The sequence below is a fragment of the Polistes canadensis genome, unplaced genomic scaffold, assembly GCF_001313835.1.
Source record: "Polistes canadensis isolate GaletaPanama2010 unplaced genomic scaffold, ASM131383v1 scaffold_16, whole genome shotgun sequence".
NCBI lineage: Eukaryota > Metazoa > Arthropoda > Insecta > Hymenoptera > Vespidae > Polistes > Polistes canadensis.
The window spans coordinates 1,355,490-1,374,887 of NW_014569563.1; the positions used below are offsets into that span (position 1 = coordinate 1,355,490).

Here is a 19,398-nt window from a genome sequence, read left to right on the forward strand (position 1 = left end):
TTCTTTGTGTTTTCTTATCGTTCTTTTTCTTTGTTATTACAATTTTTCCTCTTATTAATTATGAAAATTCGACAACCTTATTTCCGATTGTGTTTCTTGACTGATAAATTTGATGAATTAAAAGTTTATAAGATTTAAAATTATTATCTATAATAACATTTCGTTTTTTTTTCCAATTCAACAATTATTCGTATTTTCTTTTTCTTTTTTTTTCTATCACACACTCTTTCTTTCTTTCTTTCTTTCTCTTTTCTTTTTTAATTAACACTCATAATCGGTATCATATTTAAAATAAGTATAGTCGATTTGCAAGAACAGTTTCGCGTCAGTGAGAACGACAGATTTCGACTGAAAGAGACAAGTAGCAAACGATTTTTAAAATTCTGTTATCTGTGTACTCGACGTCAACGCATTAAATACCCATCATTATTATGAAATATTGCTTATGATCATCTAGTCTTATGAGAATAAATGAAGAGAGACGAAAATACTTTTAAACGCTAAGTTTCTAACCGACTTTTGCTGAATAAATTGTCTATCTCGTTCATTTTTTGTTATTTTTTTTGTAAAATATAGAAAATATATATATGTATGTAATAAAGATACGATTTAAATACCGATATAAGTCATACTTTGCAAGTTAAACAATCTTTGGATAAAAAGACAATTATTCGTATAAATAATTAAAAATATTACACAATTTATTAAACCTAACGCGTAATACGGTAAACAAAATTCGTTTTAAAACACTTTTAAATAACAATTTCGTTATATTGTCTAGTTTAAAGATTAAATACGTTGACAGTACGATTACTTGTATCCGAAATATGTTAATTGTTATTGAAATTCGAATGTCTTGATTGTCTTAAGATAACAATTTACTTTACGTAATTCGATAGTTAGTGTTATTGTTGTTCTGAATAATGATTTGTCTATGTATATTATTATAATATTACTGAAAGTCGAAAAACACTATTTAAATTAGATTTTTAAATAGTCTTCGTTTTATATAAATATAAATAATATATACGTATATATATTATAAATGTTAGAAATATATGTTAGACGAATTAAAATGTAAAATAAAACATATTAAAAATAATATTTTTCATTTAAAATATATTCAACATAGTTTATTAAATATCATATAGTTTTAATCTTTACTTTATTAAACGTTTTGTTTAAATAAATATTAAATAATTAAATGAAAGATAAAATTTAATATAAGAAATATGTAAAAATCATCAGCTAATAAGCTCATTACTGACAGATTGCTTACTACGAATGTTGCCCCTTATGAATGTTTATATTTTCGTAAAATACTTCCATGTTAACGATGCGTAGTGGTTGCATATTCCTTGGGGCAACAACAAGAGGAAAGCAAAATTGACAAGACACCGATTTCTATTTAAATCAGAAATATATCCTCTGTGCAAACAGTAGACCAAACAATAAAACCCAATACTCAACCTTTTTCGAGAAAACGAAGGGAAAAATTTCACGTGCATTCTCATATACCAATTAGTTTCATATTATATGGAAAAGTAATTTTCTTTACAGTTTTATTCAGAAAAAATGAAAATTGAGGATGTGAACTGAAAAGTTTTGAGCCTACTGAAATTGATAATTACAATACGTGAACACAAAACTTACAATAGGATTAATATATATAAATAAAATAATAGATAACGTAAGGCTAAATATTTAAATGCATCGAGATTTATTAGACGATGTTAAAAAATCATCCGATGTCAATGAAAAATAGGTAAAGTGTCGGATAAAAATAAAATAAAATATAAACCATCTAGCCAGACAAATGAATCCTGCGGTTAACTCATATTCTCTTTAAGATTATTGATTCTGACAATCCACAGTACATTTCCACTATTAGAGTCGATGCTACGGAATAATATCATATTTCCTATTATACTATGTAATATCATGAATCTGATAGGTAGCATCATTATTGCAAATGAAAAAGAAAAATAAGGAACAAGAATAGAATGTTAATCAAATATTTTTAAGTACGTATTCATTATTATTCAGTATTACGGATAAAAAACAAGAAATTATTTTTTAAAAAATACACATATATCGACAAACACATTTTATCGATAAAATGATAATCGTAATGCACATAAATATATATATACACCTATACACGTATAAAGATACATTACAAATACATACGTAAACGTAGAAACACAGATAAAAAAAAAAAGAAAAAAGAAAGAAAGGAACGACAGGAATTATTTAGATTTGTATGTTAATAAATTCAAGAGAATTCGTAAACCGTAACGAATTATTCGACTTATGTATTATACATATCTCTCTATTTGACTTGTACGATACATATGTACCACACATACGTTCCTGGCGTAACATCTTAATACTCTCCTTCGACTAAAGGTATAATTGTGTATACGAGTATATTTTATTCCTTACGGATCTTATACCGCAACCTCATAAAACCGCCTTTCCCTTGTTAGTGCTGGTAGGTGTAGCAAACAAGTTTTTCGGTCGCATTTATCGAATTATTTTATTCGACTTGCCTCTCCACCCCCTCCCTCCCCAACTCCCCTCCCCCATTCGGAAGTCTTTACTTGCCTCTCTATAGATACGAGAATAAATTTCACCTACCGATGTAATATTTTAGTTGCATAAAATAAAATAATACGATGATGATGATAATAATAATAATAATAATGTAATAAAAAAGGAAACAAAAAACGTACGAATGAATGAAGAAGCGACTGTAAAATAAAAAAAAAAATAAAAAAAAGAAACAAGAAGAAAATTTACATTACTAACAAAACTGCTGATACATTTGTATGTTAATTATATTTTAACATTTTGCAATAATAAATATAATAGAAGCTTTGAAAATGTATATCTTTATGTGTAATTATAACGTACCTACGTACGTATTGAATAGAATTAATGTTAATTAAATCACTTTATTGTTCCAACCATGCCAAATCGTTTAATCTTATTCGGTGGATAAACTTATGAACGGATATAATATTGTTAATTTATTTGCGTGAATAGAAAATTTATGTAAAAGATAATCGTGTAAAACGAATACAAATATGTACAAATTAAATGAGTACAAAATTAGAGGGAAAAAAAAGTAGAAAAGTGAGGTGGTAGTAGATGATTAACAACTCGTGCTGATTCGTTGATCACGTATATTCTTTTTTTTTGTTCTTCCGTTCTGTTCAATTATCGCTAGCCTTCTTCCTCTTTTAGCGGTGTTGTACGTAGTTTATAAAACGTGGCGACAAGAAGGTCATCCAGTAGTGGCTAGCAAGCACATTAGAAATAGTCGTAACTGACGGGTAAGTGTTATCAAGTTCTTCTAGTTAAACTGTGGAAGCAAGTGAAATCATTTAGTTCCCAGGATTACTCGTGATACTTATTGCAAAAAATGAAATAAATCACAAACGTTAACATGTTCTCTTTCTCTCTCACTTTCGTATACGATATTAAATATTTGACATAATGTCGAAACATCTGTCTTTCAAAAATAACGAATGCATTGGTGTACGTATCGATGTATTATATCAAATACGATAAAATATTTTAATCATTGAATTGATACGAACTATAATAACAAGATATCAATCGTTTTGTGTCGATAACAGTGTGAATAAACAAAAAAAACAATTATATATAGATATATTATAATTTATTGAGAATGAAAAGATATTAATTTGGGTATAAAAGTGTTATTTATTGCAATAATCTTAAATTTATCGATTAAAAAGATTGATAAAAACATAGTGATTATCGCAATAGTTGGGGATAACTTTTTCTCGCATGATTATCGATTTGGCAAACTACATTGTTAATATTTGTTTTTATAATAAAACATTTACGGTTGAGTAAATTTTCGTTACTCAACGTATCGAGTCAATGTTTTAACGAATTATCTTTTCCATTATGTGATATATGCTGCTAAATAGAGATAAAAAAAAACGATAAGTCAAATGAATCAGCGAGCAAAAGTGTGAACGAACAAATGGACGATCAGTTGGACGAACGAACGAACGAACGAACGAACGAACGAACGAACGAACGAACGAAGTTGTGAGTTACGTCGATATTACATTATAATCGTACTTTGAAAAAAATAAAACAAGAAAAGAAATAAGTATCGATAAAAAAAGTGAGAAAAAATAGATTAGGTATATCTAACAATCAGTGTGATCGTTGAATAAAGTGATAGTTATCATTAGTAATGACTGGTTTTCATTCGATCATGTGATCAAAAGCAGAAATCATCCCACCATACCTAAGTTCTTCAATCGTAACACGTGCCCATTCAATTTCACATCAGTTCAAATCGTAGTCAAGAATCGAAGGTGTGCAATTAAGTGATCTCTTCTCGTAATTTATTAAAATGAAGAACGCATCACGCGATGAAACGAAAAAGAAAGCGCCAGATGGTGGTTGGGGGTGGTTCGTTTGTTTAGGAAGCAGTTTAATTTCGGTAAGTTAACACATTTTTTTTGTTTTATTTTAAAAACTTCATTTTTACGAACATCCCGTGATTGTATATTTAAATACTATAACTATTGTCCTGTCATTAACTTGTACATTTAATTAAATTCTCTTTTTGTTTTATAAATAAATTTAATTCCTATCGTTACGTCATTCTCTAAGTTGACGCAAATTATTATAAGATAATATCTATTATATTCTTACAATTACAAAAACGTGAAGTCTGAAAGAGATTTAATTTATATATTTCATAACTTCTACGAAAGATAGAAATCTTCTATTTTTAATAACATATATATATATATATATATATATATATATACATTTTTGTCGCTTCTTTATCTATCACTTTACCTGCGAACCTACGTCATATATCGTTGTTATTATATTATATATAATATATTTTAGATATCGGCGTCAATGTTTCGATAAAAATTATATCGATATTTTTTTAATACAAATGTTAAATTATATCTAAAGTAATCGTAACTTTTCCCAATTTATTTTTCGTAATACGAAACAATAATCATTTTAACGTGATACGAAGTCATTCGCAAAAAAGCAAACAATATACAATTTTTAACGTCATTCATAAAGAAAGTGTTAATTTAATTATATACGATTAGCTTTCGTTGAGGTCTCTGGATCCATCTTTTGGTCTTCTCTTCCAAGATCTTTTAGAGGAACTCAATATCGAGTCTACCGGAACGTCAGTGATAATGAGCGTGCTTGACGCTATTGTTAATTTTTCAGGTAATTATCAATTGACTGTTTGTTTTTTTCTTCTTTACAATTTTCTTATAACAATTAATACGCGTATTAATTATTTTGATATTTAAATTGAACTGATCAAATGAACTGATCTTCTTCAATTTGATTATCGAAAAATCCTATAAAAAGTGAAACTGATTCTCGCACCGTTTATTTTTTTTTTACAGGTCTATTCGTTGGACCATTGTTGAAAAAATATTCTTACAGAAAGGTTGCATTTTTTGGTTCCCTTTTAAGTTGCACCGGTCTTATGTTGACATCCAGAGCAAACAGCATGCCTTATTTGATATGTACTTATAGCATTTTAGGAGGTAAATTATTATTTTATCGTTAACATTTATATCAAGTAACAATAACGATTGTTTATTGTTAACTTTTCAATCGATATTAATAACGAATGATTTTCGACGCGATATTTTTTTCGATTAACACGAGTCACATGTTTGTTAACTCATTACAAAAATTAAATCAAACCTGTTCGTTAAATTTGAAATCATTTCTATATTATCTACGATATATATGTAGAATAGTAATGTTATTTATAATAGCAATTTATCGGTTTACTTATAGGCTTTGGTACAGGAATCGCAATTGCATCCGCGTTCGTAGCCTTGAATACTTTCTTCGACAAGAAACGCGGACAAGCAGTTGGTTTCTCAATGGCTGGAACAACCTTGGCAATGATGTTGGTACCGCAGGTTCGTAAAATGATTCGTGTATAATAATTACTAATCCACATAAATGCAATATATAATTACACGACAAAATCAATATCATATAATAATTCGTAAACATTGATTATTATTTCATTTCTAATATAAATAATTATAGTATCAAATGTGAATCATACAAAAAATAATTTTTTTTCTCCATTTTTCCGAACCTAATTCTATTCTAGGTAAATCATTTTATTTTATATTTTTGTGTTCACAGCTCATTCACGTATTATTAAAATCTTACGGTTTTTGTGGAACTATGATGATTATAAGTGCTTGGGCACTTCATTCGGTAGTCGGTGCATGTCTTTTGAGATCTCTGGAAACTAAACAAAAAGAAACTTCGATACCCAAAGTAACGTAAAAATAAGTTCATTATTCATTTATAAAAATCGTTATAAACTATTATTAAAAAAAAAAAATACAACGTCTTTTCGATATATTTCGTAAAACGTGATTGGTAAATACGAACAACGGAGTAGTAATGGCTTATCAATTATCGACGAATTTCTTTAGAAAACAACCGAACCTAAGGAGAAGGATGCCCTGTTGCAAAAAACTTCAACTTCTTTGCGTAAAGTAACTAACGGTACGAGTCACGACAATGGGGATGGTAGAAGAAGAAGCGAAACAAGGGTGGCCGATTCGAAGATTATCGAAATCGAGGATGAGGATAACAAAAAAAAAACAACGACGACGTTCTTCGATAAAATAATGAAAACATTTGACTTGGATTTATTGAAAGACACCGTATATCTGAACGTAGTTGTTGGCACTAGCCTTTATTACGTGGCAGAATCAAATTTCAAGCTGATGACTCCATTTTTCCTCTCGAGCATCGGTTAGTATCGACTGGCAAGAAAATTCACGAGTACGTATCGTAGCAAGGAACTCTCGGTGGTCCGTATCGATCTCGTAAGATTTACTTTTTTTTCTTTTTCCTTTTCATCTTGAATAAATGAACGTTGATTTTTTAAATTTTGGTATAAATGAAACCAAAGAAATCAAAGATAAAAACTTACACACGTGCGCGAGCGTACAGAGAGAGACAGAGAGAGAGAGAGAGAGAGAGAGAGACAGACAGAGAATAAAATAAAATAAATAAGAAAAACAAATTAAAATTAATATTTCATGGATATTTTTATATTTTCTTTTTTTAACGACACTTGATCGCGAAGAAAAAAAAAAAAAAAAGAAAAAAAATCAAATAGTTCATTAACTAATTTATATATGAAGGATCAAAATCGACCATCTAACCTCGCTACGGCACTACTTAGAATTTAGCTAGACTCCTCGAGATACTTGACGATCGATAGGAATGACCAAGGCGGAAGTCGCTTTTTGTTTATCCATCACTGCCTTTACGGACATCCTAGCCCGTTTGACGTTACCAACTATATTCGATAAACTAGGATTGAAGAAGAGATCGATATTTTGGATTTGTTCTATTATGGTTGGTTTCGGACGTTCCGGTAAGCTTTTTATTTATTTCTTTTTTTTTTTACATTAACATTTCCAAAGTCAATTTTATGAAAACTAATTATGCAATTTATAACAGAATTTATAACACAATAAAACGCACGAATATATTGGTTCACATCCTAATATATATAGTTTTTTTTTTTTCAGTACTCGCTGAACGTACGAAAGGAACAACCCTGATCGTGATATTCGTAATAATAGGATTTTTGCGTGGAGCTACTTTGGTCAATTTGAATCTCAGTATCTCCGAGTGTTGTTCACTGAAAAAATTACCAAGTGCATTTGGAATATTTATGGTCTGTAAGGGTATCTTCGTTGTTGCTATGAGTCCACTTATCGGTAAGTTGTTTTTAAAGATATTATTTTTAATTAATATTTTTTCAATAAATTTTATCACATTTATTATAAATTATTTCGAGGTAAATACTTTTACATTAATACAGGATACATACGAGATTATACCCAGAGTTATAGAATATGCATTCACGTTATGACCAGTCTAATCATTCTGACTTTTGTCTCGTGGACTATCGAATTTTCATATTTCGGCATACGTAAAAGGAAACCGGAATTTATTGAAGAAACGCAAAAAAGTACGATAGAATAACGGAGATGTTATTTAATTTAATAACTAATGACGAATTATTATTTTTTTTTTTTTTCACAATAATTCAAGTATTAACAATCAAGTTTTAATTTGCGATATATAATATATTTTTAATTTATATACGCTATTTTTAATTATTATAGTTTATTACGTTATATCAATACGTTAGAAATATACAATTAAAACATATCTCGGATTTGAATTATTTTATCTCCTATTTATTCCATAAACTCAAATCCTATATCGTTATAATATTTAGATTTATTTATATTTGTTTTATATTAATAACGAAAATATGAATGGAAATTATTCATATTTCAGTAGATATCAGTACCAATGAGATTAGGCGTATGCTAATGAGAAATCAAGAATGGCGTTAGATTATCCGATTACTATTCCTCTCAATGTTATAATGATGCACAATTACGAATTCTAAGAAGAGTTTAAACGTATTATGTCTTAACGCTAATTTAACATTACATCAGAGATCTATTATCGTCGTTACGATCTCTTCGTATCGTTGTTGAAAAAATTCCTATAAAACGGTCAGTCGATCTATTTATAATAACAATAATAACGAATAAATACAAATATTTGTTACGATTTTAATTATCTAACATTCATTTTAACAAAATTAATTAAACGCAATCAATTCTCATCAAATTGTCTCTCTCTCTTTAATATAATAATTTTAATTATTATTATACTACTTCGAAATATTATTTTAAATAAATTAAACGATCGAATGTTTCGTTAACATATTCGTCATATTAAATAAATCTATTATATTTCTTATAAACGAATACTTTTATAACACGCGATTTATCTTTATCGTGTGTTACAACAGATGTTTCTGAAATGATGAACTGTAAATATTTACTAATCAAATATCATTAGTTCGTCAAAACGATTTGAAATGTTCGTTGAATTAAACAATCGATCGTGATCGATCGATCGATAAAGAAGAAATGTTTAAATCGGTTTGGTAATAAGACTGAAGGAGTCGTTTCGAGCATAAACCGGCTTACACGTTCTAACTCACGTAGGTAGATATACATATATACAAGTTTTATACGTGTGCGAATATATACACGTATAATATAAAACGAAGTATACGAATAAGAAATAAGCAGCACACTCTGGGATCTACTTTACGAAGCCGGTTTCAAACCTTCCTCTCGTCGTCGTTGACTAACTCACCAAGAATCAGTCTAAGAAAGATCGCAGTTCGCGTTGAAACGCATATATACATATATATATATATCGTATACAGTGATCATATGTTTATTTTATCCATGTGATTCTATATAAACGTAGAAATATTACTAAATCGAAAAATAATACTATCGACGACATTCTCAATTTCCAATTAATCCAATCGGTCTTTCGATATTTCTTGCTTTTTTTTCCTCGATATAATTAATTTAAATAGTATCGTTTAAACCACACGACTATTCTCCAATCGAATTTTCTACGAAACGTTTAAATCCTAATTATTATTATTATTATTATTATTTGTCTATGCGTTACTTAAATAATGCTAGAGTAAAAAACCTGAATAAATACGAGGAAAGATATGTTAATTGCTTTACTAATAACAAAACGAAGATGAACAAAAATGGATAAGAGTCCTCTTATGTTATTTATAACAAGCTGAAGAATTCGCGTTAAAATAAATCGTTCTCATAAATATTCAATACTTTCGTTACGTTAACGTTCAAACATATTGAAATAACGATTAATGATAATCTAAGATAATATGATAATTTCGAGTAGCAAATAAACAGAAAATGAAACCACTCGATCGATCGATTCTAAGGATTCATTTTGTTAATAATAATAAATTACTTATTTTCGTGTTGTAATGTGTAATGTGAATAAACAATCAAAAAAATATATATATACGTATATGTATGTATATATAATTATGAGTAACGTTATCTTGTAAGTTTTTTTATATTAATCTAAATTATTAATTAAACATGTCAAACGCATTAGGTGGATAAAAAATTTGTCGAGTTTTCAGTTGACAATGAAACGATAGGACTATTAACTGTCATTTACAAAAACTAGATCGAATAATATAGCATAAGTATACACGAATAGTAGTAGCAATTTAGCCGATTAAAGTATCCATTAAAGATGTGTGCTTCGTCTTATTTCTACTCGGGTTATCTAACGTTGAAGTGCTATCAACTACTATGTAGTAATATCAACACTTTGCCATTTGAGTACTATGCTATAATTGTACCTTTTTTTCTTCTTCTTCTTTTTCTTCTTATCCGTAATAAACAAAAGTATATGTTATTTTTATTGCATATCAAAGATTTTCAAAAATGTTACTTTTAGTAACATAGTATTATTTTAACATATATCTAAACAACAAAAATTACATTATTTATCCGATAAGTAATAGTAAACGAAAGTATTTATTTTTCTTTTATTAAACACATCTTTTAATCGCTATGATCCATCCACGGTAAAACGATCAATTACTAACTATAATACCAGAGATCAACTAAACTTTCTTTTATTTATTCTATGACAAAGTATGATTCAAAATTTGCCCTTATATTTTACAAAAATTGCCATTATATTTACTTCTATAGTAAATTATTCCAACTTTAATATTACGTTAGATAAAACTTTTTTTTTATCTAGAATACGTATTATAATTTGGACCTTTAAAAATAGGTAAGAGTAGAGTAGTATTTTTAAAAAGAGAAAATAGACTTATCATTACTTATTTTTCTTTCTTTCTTTTATTTCTTTCTTTGTGTCTCACTATTTCTTTCTCTTTATTTTCTTCTATCTCTCTTATTCTATCTTTCGAACATCCTATCAGCAAAAAGAGAGTCATCGTTTATCTTATCGTTCGTTACATCCCGAATTATATACTACTACTAATCAATTTTCTACAGTCTCTAGACTACTCGAAGACGAGCCTTCAAAGAGGAACGATAGGAAACGAATTTTTTTTGTTTCCATTGAAAACAATTTTAAAGACTGATATAAATTATTAATATCATGGCTCGTTGCGAGGCTGACAAAGGTTGGGCTTGGATGATCGTTCTAGGTGTAACTATTATCAACGTAAGTTTCAATCTATCCCTCCTATTTTTATTTTATTTTATTTTTATTTCAACTATTTTATATTATACAATGGAGTGCATAGCATCGATTATTTAAATTAATTTGAGTAAACAATTTTCGTTTGGATAATCGGATTGTTATTTTCTTCTTCCTTTTTTTTTTTCTTTTTTTCCCATAAAGAAATAAACAAGTTCTAGAATGAGAGAGAAAAAAAAACAATAATAAATGATCCTACATAAATACGACGCAAAAAATAAGTAAATATTTGTATCTTGTGTTAAGTGATATGATATCTAGATTCGTAAATCTTAACAAAGTGTTCTATTATAATTTATAGAAAAAAAAGAAAAAGAGGAAAAAAACAAAGAGTAAATAGGAAGTAACGATAAAAAGTGATTTTCAAGATTACGACTATAATTTGTTCGTTTGATTTTACAGCTTTCTGTACTTCCGATTCAACAATGTTACGGTCTTATCTTTGGAGAACGTTTTACGAATCTCGGTATTACTGCTACGCAAACATCCTTAATACTTCATTTAAATAGTACGATATCCTGTAGCCTTGGTTTGATAAGTGGGCCCATGATGAAAAAATTTTCATTCCGAAAAGTCACTTTTTTTGGGTGCCTTATGGTAGCTATTGGAGTATGCACCACTGCATTTGCCATAACTCTTCCTGCCATCATTATAGGATATTGCGTTATTATAGGTAATTAAATTAAATATAATTTTATTTCTTGGTTTTTTTTTTTTTAATAAGATCTATATGATATATAATTATGGTATTTATATTATTTTAATTATGATATTTGTATTTATAAATAATGTTTTCTATATTATATTACTTTTTGAATTAGGTACAGGGCAAGGTATCATCTTTCTTGGTACGAGTTTAGCACTTAATACATATTTTAGAAAAAAACGTAACATAGCAATGGGACTTTGCGTTACCTTGACCGGCCTTGGCCCCATTGTAATGCCACTTTTTATAGTGAAATTATTAAACGAATACGGTACCACAGGAACTTTAATAATATTCACTGGAATAGCTGCCAATTCTTTCATCGGTTCTTGTTTATTAAAATCTTTCGTAAATAATAATCAAATAAACGCTAAGGTAATTTTACGTATCAATGATCGTTCACAATCACTTCGTTTTGATATAATATTATATATGGTTTATGTTAATTAAAATATCAAAGTTTTATTTAAACGATACCTGTGCTCAACATGAATATAATGTTTAACATTATTTCGACAGGATTCGATTATTACCGAGAACAATGTGAAAAATGAAAATACAAAAGTGGCAATGAAAAATAAAAGGGACGTTGGAAACCATGTAACCGAGTGTCGATTATTAAACGATCGAGAACAAATAGCAAAAGTAGAAGGAGAAGAAGAAGAAGAAGAAGAAGAAGACAAAAATTTGAAAATTAATCACGAAAATGTTAAAACGACTTATAAAAAACGTAACTTTCTTTATAAGATCTCGACAAATTTGGATCTCAAACTTTTAAAAGATCTGCGTTATATTTTTGTAATTATAGGTAAGTCAAAACATTTCTTATCTATTCCCTATTATTAAATTTGAAATAATTAAGAATAAGAAAGAAAAATTATTTCTTATCTCATTGAAAAACAAATAGGTATGGGAGTATCCTTGGTAGCCGAGACGAACTTCAATGCATTGATACCATTTGTCCTCGAGAAAGTTTCAGAATTAAAAATAAATGAGATTGCTACTATAATGTCTATCCAAGCTGCCTTTGATATATTAGGACGTCTTTGTGTTCCTTTGCTCGCACAAAAAGCCCACTGGACACCGAGATATCTTTACGTGATATCCTTGATAGGATCCACTTTAGGAAGGACGAGTACGTAAAATCAACGTAAAATATTTGGAAATGAGAGATAGGAAAAAGGAGAACTCGTGCTGAGAAAAAAAATAAATAAAAAGTCCAGACGGTTTCTTTTCTCGTGGTGGGTTGATTTAAATTATATCCACAAGAAATTTTTTTTACAAATACATAAGAGACAAAACGATTGTCGGAATTAAAATCCGCGCTCGTTCGATTGTTTTGTCTATCGATTTCTTTTTCTTTTTCTTTTTTTTTTGTTATTTTATTCAACCACCAACGATCTCGTCTTATCAAATTAGTCATAATTATATTACATTAGAACATTAAATCATATAATAATTAAAATAAATGTTCTTTTTGTTCGTTTGTTCGTTCGTTCGTTTTTAAAGTAAATTCAATGTCTTATCATTGTTTCTTTTTTTGTTTCTTACAGTTCTGTGTGGTTGGGGTGATAATTATCCCACCGTAATCGTAGTAGCTATTATCGTAGGAATAGCAAAAGGTACAAAAGCTGTATTTCAATCTTTGATCATCCCAGATTATGTTCCATTGGAACGATTACCAGCAGCATGTGGTATTCAAATGGTTTTTAATGGCATTTTATCTATCAGTTTAGGACCGATTATAGGTAAATATTTAACAATCATATATATATTATACATATTTTTTTAAATACAATTAATATTAGTATTATTTACTTAATACAATATTTCCAGGTATGGTGCATGATTTAACTGGAAGTTATATCGGTTCGTTGCACTTCACTTCAGGAATGAGCATGTCTTGCGTATTTTTGTGGCTATTGGGAGGACTTTGGTCACCTCTTGGTAATCATATTAAAATAAAAACAAACGGAGAAAAAGCTAATGAGAAATATTCATCGGAAGATCAGAACGAAAGTAATGAAGTTTAATGATACGTTTGTTTTTATAAATTAAAGAATTGTTTTAGATATGATCGTATCGTTCATAACATTTTTTTCTTGTTTGTTAATCACGTTATCATCGCGAATATGTATATTTTAATGTATTATACATTTTGTAATATTAGAAAATTGTGTAACTTAAAAAAAAAAGAATTCTACGTAATGTTATAAGTATTATATAATATAATAGTATTCATTGAATGTTGACGAAGTATGCGTTTTATGAGCCAGTATTACAGCTGGAAGTATTGCAAATTGTTTCTTTATTTTCGATGATACTACTAGTAGTAACAAATTTTTTATGAATTATCTGCATTAAATTGTAATCATTTTTTTCTTTTTCTAATAAAATGAAAATATTTTAATTATTTTTTATAAATCAGTTTTCATTATTGTATCAATCGTATAAATATATAATTCTCATTTGTACATCAACAATTTTCAAATAATATTAATGTCGTGTATAACATTTCCTACGTATCAATTTTTATACTAATCAGCCTTGAAAAGGGATCTTGACGGATCATCATAGTTCTGATGATACCGTTTCACGTGTCATTATCTAGATTACCTGTTGCAACGGAACTTTAACAGACGATTAGTAATATAATTTACCTTATCTTAGAATCTGTTATCGATTGGATAAAAATCATAACAAATTATTCTCTTTTCTACTATAATGTTTGAATGTTTTCGTGCGCACAATTAACTAATATATTTATTAACATTAGTCATAAAATGAATTCGAAATTTTTATTAACGAATTTTTATCTAAATATATACATTATTTTATAATGAAAAAACATCACGTCATATATTTGACACTTTATTAGTATAATCGTAGAACAATAATACGCACACGATGCAACGTACGCATTTACTGAAGAATATAAACAGGTTTGTTTTTCTTCATTCACGTTTTAATGCATTGATTCATTATACTCGGAAACAAATGTTGCATGTTTTACATACTAAACGACTAGTATGTTGTTAATGATTATTATTTTGCTATCATTGTTCTTCTCTTTTCTCTAGCATTATTCCCGAGGTCTTTTATCGATAATCCATCGAGAGTGACGGTACGTATTTTGTATCGAGATTAGATTAAGTCCGTACTTATCGTATAACACCAACTGAAATATTATTGATCATTCTATCAGCGAAGTTTATTACACATAGTTGCAAAACGATGCACGAGATAGATCGGTATTATTAGTTATAAATCATTTTTTTTCCATTACGTTAACGTGAAAGACAATTGTATAAAAGAGATGAAAAGTTTTAAAGAATGAGAAACAATAAAATTGAGGGAAAAATAAAAGAGAAAGTAAAATACGATCGATTGTAAATTAGAAAAAGATTTTGATCGAAATAAATAAAGATATAATATAAAAACACGTGGGTGGAAAAAAACGTGATTGATTTTTTAACTGAGGATGGATTATTGCTTAATCTTCATTTAAAGAAAGTTAAAAAGTTGAAATCATTAATAAAAATGAGTAAACTTGTACCACCGGATGGAGGATGGGGATGGATAATCGTCATGTCTTACGCACTTAACAGTGTAAGTTTAAATAAATGATCATTTATTTCAAAATTTGTAATCATTATGTTAAATTATATTTAAGATATTTTTTGTAGTTTGTCATGATACCTGTAGTACAAGGTTCTGGTTTAGTGTTCAAAGATTTATTTCCATTGTTAAATATTAACAGTACACAAGGTAGTACTATCATTAGCGTCAACATGGCTTTTGGCATGATATTAGGTTTAATCAATGGTCCACTACTGCAACATTTTGGATATAGGAAAATGGCAATCGTTGGTTCGCTATTATATTTTTTCGGTATAACGTTTACAGCATTTTCAAGAACAGTTACTCTTATCATAATCACTTATGGTTTAATAGCATGTAAGTAATTTATTATTATTATTCTTTTTATTTTCTTTTGTATACATCCTCAAAAACAAATTCCTCATAATCGTTGACTTCTTTTTTCAATTTTAAGCTGTCGGACTGACAATTGCAGGATCAAGCTTTTCTCTAGCACTTAATAGTTATTTCACAACAAAAAGAGGACGTGCAACTGGCTGGGCGATTACCATGATGGGATTAGGTTCAATCTTTATGCCACACGTTACTACTATCTTGCTCGATAATTACGGTCCTCAGGTAGTTCAAAAACTTTTAATAGATCGATTTAATGTTCAATAACTTTATCTTTATTGTTTATTCGTGAATAGTATTTTAGATAACTATTGTTTATTCGTGAATAGTATTTTAGAATATCGATGACATTTTTGATTTTCTTTATCGAATTATTTATTGAAAATATTTTCCATAACTAGTCATTTAATTAGAGTATTTTAAATAATACGATATGGTGTCCTCGTTTCTCTTAGCTAACATTCATGCATAATCATACAACTTCATAAATTTTACCACATGACACTTATCAATTTAGGTCAGTATGTTTTTTCAAGAATTATTCTTATAATGACAATAACCAATGTTTATATTCATAATACGTATTATACGATTTTTAAAACAGGGTACTCTATTGATATTGGGTTCTTACTCACTGCACTCGATATTAGCCTCGTTAATGTTACATCCAATAAAATGGCATATGAAAAAAATACCAAGCGTTGAAGATAATGATAAACATATTATTGAAATCATAGAAAAGGAATCGCATGTTGGTAATTATTCGTTTGTTTTTTTTTATTTACAATCAATTCATTTCTAAAGATTGTACAAATTGTAATAATAAATATTTGTTTCTTTTTATTTTTTTATTTTTTTAAATTTGACTATTATTTTTATTAGATACAGATAAACCAAACGAAGTTTCCGAAGACGATGATAGTTTTCACGATGCACCATTAATGGAAGAAAATCAAAGGCATAGAAGATTAACCGTATCGAGTATCAATCACGATGTTGAAGGTGTTAGCATCTATGGTTTCGAAACTCCATTGTCCCGACAAATTTCGGAAACTGCGAGAAGTTTGTAAAACCAAATTATTTTACCCTTATTCATTTAACTCGAGAGTTATTAAAATATTACTTAAACATTTTTTATTTTTATGTTAGCCATTTCACGAGAGATGAGTCTAGATGGTTGGTCATGGATTAATAATAACGAATTAAATAATAAAACACTTTTCCAGCCAAATCATTATTGGTGGAATTCAAGTAAATTTCATTATTTGTCTTAAATGAAAAATCTACAATTATCTATATATATATATATATATATATATAATATATGAACATTTTCTTTCAGATAAAAGCGTAAACAGTATCAACCTTAGTAGTAGTTTACAAATTTTCAACGAGGAATCGGTTTACCAACCTCTGCGAAAAAATAAGAGCTTCAGTAGTACGAGTAAAATATCTAAAGCGAAAAGTTGTCAAAGTATACCGGAAAACGATGAAACAAAAGTGGAAAATCAAAACGACGATATTTGTGAAATGTAAGTCAAATATTATGAAAAAGATCCTTGTAAAAAATGTATTTATTATATCGTTTAAATTTGTTTCAAATGCTAATTAATATTATATGTTGTATACCAATAGATCGAAACAAAAATCTATATTTATGAGAATTCTAAAACGTATAGTGGCCTTTTACGGTCTCGATATTTTACGTGACGGTATATATGTCAATATAATGTTGGGCATGTCAATAGCCATATTCGCGGAAATCAATTTTTCTTTATTGACACCGTTCATTTTGGCTGACAGAAATTTAACAACAAATCAAATAGCAATTACAATGAGCGTCATTGCTTCCGCCGATCTTGTTTTTCGAAGTATTGCTCCGTATATCGGAGAATGGTTAAATTTAACACCAAGACCAATGTACTCCATCAGTTTGATATTTCTTATCATTAGCAGAACAGGTAAGAATTTTTTCTTAACAATCTAATATCGTATAAAAAAAAACGAAAACTTACATCTTATTATTTCGTACAACAGATCTCTCTATTCAACATTTTAATTCTTCATGTTTATTCCTTTTTTTAATCTGTTTTTTATTTTAACACAGGTTTAATATTTACGCAAACCCTTACAGAAGTAATTATTGTTGCCGTTGGTTTGGGAATTGCGAAAGGAATTAGATCAGTTTATATGACACTTATAATACCAACTTATGTACCAATTAAAAATCTACATTATGCTTCTGCTATACAGATGACGGTAAATGGATTAATCATGTTAAGTGCTGGACCAATTTTAGGTACAATTTTATATATATATATTTTTGTTATTTTCGTTATTTCTTTTACGTTCGTTCAATATTTTTGTCAAGAAAATAGTTCTTTTATTATTATTATTATTTTTCCTATCACGATTAAGTAGAAAGCGTAAAACAACGTTTGGGTGAATATTCTTTGTACCATAGGTGTAATTAGAGACGCAGTGGGAACTTACACACCCTGTATCATAATAATTAATAGTATGTCGGCCCTGACCGTCACTATATGGCTAACGGAACTGATCATTTTACGAAGAACTAAACTTGGATCGAAAAAATTGCAACAAGATTTAAACAAGGAAAAGACTTGACAAACAAAAAATAAAAACACAATTAAAGACTAATCATATTTATATTATACATTTGATCACGTTCCTATTCGTATTGTAAATAAATGATATAATCAAATTTTAATTTATAACCATCGAGAGATAATAAATACTTCGAATGAGATTTTCTTGATTTCTATTTGTGTCATTTTTCAAAATGAAAATAAAATACGATGCAGGAATGATGACCTTAATTAAAATCGTGTCCTTGTTTATATTCCCCATTTTACTAAAAGAAATGGATCTAATTACAAGCACAAGACGAAGAAATGAGATGCCACGTAAGAACAATGGTTCCTTTATTCCCACGTTTCATTCGTAACGAGAGTTCTCACGTGCAAAGGGAGACAGCAAACGTGTGATTTTATTTATTAGAAGTATGAAAAAAAAGAGAAAAAAAAAAGAAGGTTGAAACACCGTGGAAAAATAGAAAAATACTTTTCCTTCCATTTAAATACGACAAGATCATATAACTAAAATTTAAAAGAGAAAATTATGTAATTTTAATTTTTGACACGAATATGATCAATTCGTTCATTCTACTTTAGTAAAATTTCTCGAAATTCTAATAAAAAAAGGAAGAAAAATAGTAAATTTTTATTCATACAAAAAATGTGAAAGTCTTTTGCTCAAAATATCAACGGTAATCCTGAAATAATCGTTCACCATTGTATAATTAAATTAAATTACTATGTATATAACGATAATATATTTAGTAATGAGTCATTAATAAATTGCACGTTTAAAATAAATGTTCATACTGACCCAGCTGGTAGCTTCTAATTTGTCCAATGTGGTAGTAAAATCACGCACGGACATGTGTTCATGCGTTCCAAATATGTCCG

The 19,398-nt window shown here is 28.3% G+C and overlaps 2 protein-coding genes across 2 annotated transcripts; both read left to right on the plus strand.

Moving 5' to 3' along the window:
* The first annotated feature begins 4,110 nt into the window (after positions 1 to 4,110).
* LOC106793656 lies at positions 4,111 to 14,047 on the plus strand. Its single transcript, XM_014760791.1, has 15 exons — positions 4,111 to 4,492; positions 5,130 to 5,256; positions 5,442 to 5,585; positions 5,845 to 5,972; positions 6,208 to 6,345; positions 6,507 to 6,831; positions 7,307 to 7,462; positions 7,620 to 7,811; positions 7,916 to 8,038; positions 11,603 to 11,881; positions 12,030 to 12,289; positions 12,434 to 12,722; positions 12,822 to 13,049; positions 13,468 to 13,662; positions 13,751 to 14,047. Exons 1-15 carry the CDS (start codon positions 4,403 to 4,405, stop codon positions 13,945 to 13,947), a joined length of 2,871 nt encoding a protein of 956 aa, XP_014616277.1. The 5' UTR covers positions 4,111 to 4,402; the 3' UTR covers positions 13,948 to 14,047.
* A 1,253-nt stretch (positions 14,048 to 15,300) lies between these two features.
* LOC106793667 lies at positions 15,301 to 18,675 on the plus strand. The gene is made up of 10 exons (XM_014760808.1): positions 15,301 to 15,523; positions 15,601 to 15,871; positions 15,969 to 16,132; positions 16,512 to 16,662; positions 16,790 to 16,969; positions 17,057 to 17,158; positions 17,250 to 17,439; positions 17,543 to 17,868; positions 18,015 to 18,206; positions 18,372 to 18,675. The coding sequence occupies exons 1-10, from the start codon at positions 15,455 to 15,457 to the stop codon at positions 18,533 to 18,535; spliced, it is 1,809 nt and encodes a 602-aa protein (XP_014616294.1). The 5' UTR covers positions 15,301 to 15,454; the 3' UTR covers positions 18,536 to 18,675.
* The last annotated feature ends 723 nt before the right edge of the window (positions 18,676 to 19,398 follow it).

Coding starts and splice junctions, on each gene's coding strand:
- LOC106793667 (XM_014760808.1), top strand. CDS start 15,455: ATGAGTAAACTTGTACCACCGGATGGAGGATGGGGATGGATAATCGTC. Junction 15,872..15,968: donor CACTTATGGTTTAATAGCAT/GTAAGTAATTTA, acceptor TTCAATTTTAAG/CTGTCGGACTGACAATTGCA. Junction 18,207..18,371: donor AAGTGCTGGACCAATTTTAG/GTACAATTTTAT, acceptor TTTGTACCATAG/GTGTAATTAGAGACGCAGTG.
- LOC106793656 (XM_014760791.1), top strand. CDS start 4,403: ATGAAGAACGCATCACGCGATGAAACGAAAAAGAAAGCGCCAGATGGT. Junction 5,257..5,441: donor CGCTATTGTTAATTTTTCAG/GTAATTATCAAT, acceptor TTTTTTTTACAG/GTCTATTCGTTGGACCATTG. Junction 11,882..12,029: donor AGGATATTGCGTTATTATAG/GTAATTAAATTA, acceptor TTTTTGAATTAG/GTACAGGGCAAGGTATCATC.